Genomic DNA, 5,248 nt, shown 5'->3' on the forward strand with positions numbered 1-5,248 from the left:
ATTGATTATACGAGATAGGAATGTTAATTCCAAGTGCATTTAATGCACTCAAGATTTAGTCTTTGCGTATACATAGATAAGTGTATATCCTGGCTGATCCAAGCACTATACACGTCAAAATTAAGATCGTTGATAACATACTAGTGCTTAGTGGCTAAGTATTTGGGTGCATTTTTTTTCCTGAGTAACAGACAAAACTACTACTCCCTCCGTCCCATGATATAAAATCGTTTTTCAAGCTAGTTGTAGGAAGGAGGGAGTATTTTTCAATTAGAAGAAAAGAACATTTTAAAAAAAGAATTAGAAGATGATAAACGTATATCGACGGTAGACTTTTTTATAAGGTAGACTTGGGAGAACCGTAAAACGGCATGAGGACTACTCGCGTAAGAGAAAATGGTCGCAGTTTATCAACACATTTTCTCTAAGCACAATGCAAGTGGAATATGTGGTGGTACATACTGTTCTGCACTGCCAAACATTTTGATATCTTCCCCTGAACAAATTCAAATCAGTTTGCACTTTACTATACGAGTCATCTACCTACCGTCTCCGTTAAAAATTCGTCTCGTCGGTAAACTCCGTGGATTCAACTGCCAGGTCTGATTAGTCACTGCATATAAATAGTGCATTTCACGTGCCATTTTGTGTGTTGTTCGGTATCAGTACGTGTCCGGTTAGTGAGAAAAGGATCTTGAAACTACAGATTTAACCCTCGATTCGACAACACATACCGGTATGCTTTCACTCCCGAAGTCGTCGTCCTTTTTTTTCTGAATTTTCTGTGGCTGCATATGGACGACCTCGCCAGGAACAGCTACATGTTAAGGCTCGTTGTTACCGGTATCTTTCATGACAACAGTACAAGTGGAATTCTGGGATGAATTATCAGCCGCTCTTTTTCTCGGTCACACACAAAAACAGCAGGGACACTGACGTGTGCACTACTAACGACCTAACGGTGTGTACATAATCATTAACAGCTACTTCCTCCGTTCCAAAATATATGACTCAACTTTGTACTAACTTCAGTACAAAGTTAGTATAAAGCTGGGTCATCTATTTCGGAACAGAGGGAGTACGTAACTGTGTGTGTCAAATAGAATTAGCACTTATCATTAGCAGGTTAACACTTGGTGATTACATAGTCCTTATCCAGAAGTAGTATCATTAGCAACCAAGGATTAAAATCGCCGAAGAAAGAATTTAGCGGCAGGAAATGCTCCATCTCCGACGATTTTAGCATCATCTCCCGCGATTCACAACGGCATTCAAATTACGCGGCAGTTTCTGAACGGAGATAGCGCCGTGAATTGCGTCAGTTTCATCCGTGATTTAAAATCATTTTAGCAACCTATATTAATTTGTTTTGCGGGATATGTAGCAACCTATTAACTCTAGATGATTGTAGTCGTTATCCAGGATGTTATCATGAGCGATTCATTCGGACATGCTTAGCCGCTTGGTCGTAGGAGCATTAATTTACTGCCTTGGAATTATTACTGCCGTGAGTTTCCTCACGCTATATAAGCACCCCCACCCGGCCGCTCTTCCAAACCCCAAACCGTTCAGACAATCACCTCTCCACATATCTACTCCTCCTCAGCCCCCGCTCCCATCAAGTTCTTCCACAGCGTAGCAAGGCAGTAGATCCGAGAGGGTGCCGCCGCGATGTCCGACGTGACGGCGGTGATGGATCTGGAGGTGGAGGAGCTGAAGCTGGCGCTTCCACCGGGCTTCCGGTTCCACCCCACCGACGAAGAGGTGGTCACCCACTACCTCACCCGCAAGGTCCTCCGCGAATCCTTTTCCTGCCAAGTGATCGCCGACGTCGACCTCAACAAGACCGAGCCGTGGGATCTCCCCGGTGAGTACTACTACTCCCTCCTTGACAGGAGCGTTCGTTTGATTCGATTTGCAGCGCGCTCATGGCCGGCGGTTCGTTTTGCAGGGAAGGCGAAGATGGGCGAGAAAGAGTGGTTCTTTTTCGTGCACAAGGGCCGGAAGTACCCGACGGGGACGCGCACCAACCGCGCGACGGAGAAGGGGTACTGGAAGGCGACGGGGAAGGATAAGGAGATCTTTCGCGGCAAGGGCCGGGACGCCGTCCTCGTCGGCATGAAGAAGACGCTCGTCTTCTACACCGGCCGCGCCCCCAGCGGCGGGAAGACGCCGTGGGTGATGCACGAGTACCGCCTCGAGGGCGAGCTGCCCCATCGCCTTCCCCGCACCGCCAAGGTACGGCCAGCAAGATTCGATTGTCCCCGCCTCCCTGTCGATCGATCGAACCGCCGGAGCATCTGGAGATGCTCTGGACCACACGCTCACATGTCGCGCTCGCGATTTGTTTCTTATTCTTCTCGTGTTGTATTCTCAACCTGCCTGTTGCGTGCGCGCAGGACGATTGGGCTGTTTGCCGGGTGTTCAACAAAGACTTGGCGGCGAAGAATGCTCCGCAAATGGCGCCGGCGGCCGGCGGGGCCATGGAGGACCCGCTCGCCTTCCTCGATGACTTGCTCATCGACACCGACCTCAACCTGTTCGACGACGCGGACCTGCCGATGCTCATGGACTCTCCGTCTGGCGCTGACGACTTCGCCGGCGCTTCGAGCTCCACCTCCAGCGCCGCCCTGCCGCTCGAGCCGGACGCGGAGCATTTGACTATCAAGATGGAGCCGCCGCCGCAGCAGCAGCAGCAGATGCAGAGCCCAGACTACTTCATGCCGGCGACGGCCAACGGCAATCTTGGCGGTGCCGGGTACTCAACCTACCAGGCTGTGGTGGACCAGCAGGCCGCGATCCGCATGTACTGCAAGCCGAAGGCGGAGGTAGCGTCTTCGTCGGCGCTGGGCTTGGACATGGGGGCGCTCGCCGGCGCGGACACCTCGTTCCTGATGCCGTCGTCGCGGTCGTGCCTCGATCTGGAGGAGCTGTTCCGGGGCGAGGCTCTCATGGACTACTCCGACATGTGGAAGATCTGATTGAATCCATCCATCTATTCGCTGGATTGGAGCGTCTCAGTTTGCTGGTAGCTATAGATGGTTATTTGGTTGATGCATGCTAGCTCTTCGACTGATTAGTTGCTTCGTTAACTTTCGATTAACTGCAAAAAAAAAACTTTCGATTAAGGATTGAGTTCATTAGGCGGTGGTGATTCGAGGAGGATCGTCGGGTGTTTGCTGATGCGTGCAGGCATAATGATGGCCTGTGAGTGGAGAGAGTGCTGATTAATCTTTAGGGTGTGTAGTTTGTACATAGGTACCTGATTGCCAGCATACAGTTTAGCGATTAAGGGATGAACCCGATCGTGTTGGTCGATAAATCTGATTGCGTGTTGATGGAGCTGAATTATTCCCATTGTAAATGTTTTATTTATTCGACTATTAATCAAACATGCCATGGATGATTCTGGGGTCTTGGTTACTAGACGGTACAATCCTGTAATCGCGATTGGCGATCCCCGACAGTAGAAATTGTAGGATGGGTGGATATTGTGTCGTTGTTTGTGTTGATCTGCACCTTATATGTGGTATATATATAGAATACATGTGAAAGAGAGACTTGAGTAGAGGGCAAGTCATACATGATTTAACATATTCTAACTCTAACTCCTGTCTCTATCTTAAACACAATATATTTTTGATATTTCCCCTCAGTCGTAGCGGGAGTGAAGTGGATGATTACAACTGAATATGAAGTGTTGTGCTTTCGTCATCTTCTCCCTTGTGACATCGTCAATTGCGCCTCTGAAGGGTCGGCACCTAGGACGATGAATGTGTCCCCTTCTGGCTCCTTCCTTGTCTCTTCTCTATTCCCTCTCTATTCCCTCCCACAGTCACATCGGGAGTGGCATGGACGCTAGTGACTACGCGGACACTATTGAATTGAGTTGCTGCCAATAAGTAAGTATATACCTAGCTCTGTATGTCGATGTCGATGTAGCCATGGTCGAGGTAGTCGTGGTCGATAGAGCTGCAGACTGCAGACATGTAGAGCCACGTTCTAGGGGTGTCGGTCGGGAAAGCCAGTGTGAGAGTCCGCCCTCCCGTGATCTGGAGGGGCGTGATCTTAGTTGCTTTGTCCCAATCGCTGAAGGAAATATGCCCTAGAGGCAATAATAAAGTTATTATTTATTTCCTTATTTCATGATAAATGTTTATTATTCATGCTAGAATTGTATTAACCGGAAACATAATACATGTGTGAATACATAGACAAACAGAGTGTCACTAGTATGCCTCTACTTGACTAGCTCGTTAATCAAAGATGGTTATGTTTCCTAACCATAGACAAAGAAGTTGTTATTTGATTAACGAGGTCACATCATTAGTCGAATGATCTGATTGACATGACCCATTCCATTAGCTTAGCACCTGATCGTTTAGTATGTTGCTATTGCTTTCTTCATGACTTATACATGTTCCTATGACTATGAGATTATGCAACTCCCGTTTACCGGAGGAACACTTTGGGTACTACCAAACGTCACAACGTAAATGGGTGATTATAAAGGAGTACTACAGGTGTCTCCAATGGTCGATGTTGGGTTGGCGTATTTCGAGATTAGGATTTGTCACTCCGATTGTCGGAGAGGTATCTCTGGGCCCTCTCGGTAATACACATCACATAAGCCTTGCAAGCATTACAACTAATATGTTAGTTGTGAGATGATGTATTACGGAACGAGTAAAGAGACTTGCCGGTAACGAGATTGAACTAGGTATTGGATACCGACGATCGAATCTCGGGCAAGTAACATACCGATGACAAAGGGAACAACGTATGCTGTTATGCGGTCTGACCGATAAAGATCTTCGTAGAATATGTAGGAGCCAATATGGGCATCCAGGTCCCGCTATTGGTTATTGACCAGAGACATGTCTCGGTCATGTCTACATTGTTCTCGAACCCGTAGGGTCCGCACGCTTAAGGTTACGATGACAGTTATATTATGAGTTTATGCATTTTGATGTACCGAAGGTTGTTCGGAGTCCCGGATGTGATCACGGACATGACGAGGAGTCTCGAAATGGTCGAGACGTAAAGATTGATATATTGGAAGCCTATGTTTGGACATCGGAAGTGTTCCGGGTGAAATCGGGATTTTACCGGGTTACCGGGAGGTTACCGGAACCCCCCGGGAGCCATATGGGCCTTCATGGGCCTTAGTGGAAAGGAGAAAGGGGCAGCCCAAGGTGGCTGCGCCTCTTCCCCCTCCCCTAGTCCTATTAGGACTAGGAGAAGGTGG

General features: G+C 48.1%; 1 protein-coding gene across 1 annotated transcript; it reads left to right on the forward strand.

Annotated features, from left to right (window-relative positions):
* The first annotated feature begins 1,577 nt into the window (after positions 1-1,577).
* LOC123184697 (NAC domain-containing protein 92) lies at positions 1,578-3,369 on the forward strand. Its single transcript, XM_044596775.1, has 3 exons — positions 1,578-1,867; positions 1,952-2,238; positions 2,400-3,369. Exons 1-3 carry the CDS (start codon positions 1,672-1,674, stop codon positions 2,979-2,981), a joined length of 1,065 nt encoding a protein of 354 aa, XP_044452710.1. The 5' UTR covers positions 1,578-1,671; the 3' UTR covers positions 2,982-3,369.
* Positions 3,370-5,248: the final 1,879 nt, after the last annotated feature.

Source organism: Triticum aestivum, chromosome 2A (assembly GCF_018294505.1).
Source record: "Triticum aestivum cultivar Chinese Spring chromosome 2A, IWGSC CS RefSeq v2.1, whole genome shotgun sequence".
NCBI classification, from domain to species: Eukaryota; Viridiplantae; Streptophyta; class Magnoliopsida; order Poales; family Poaceae; genus Triticum; species Triticum aestivum.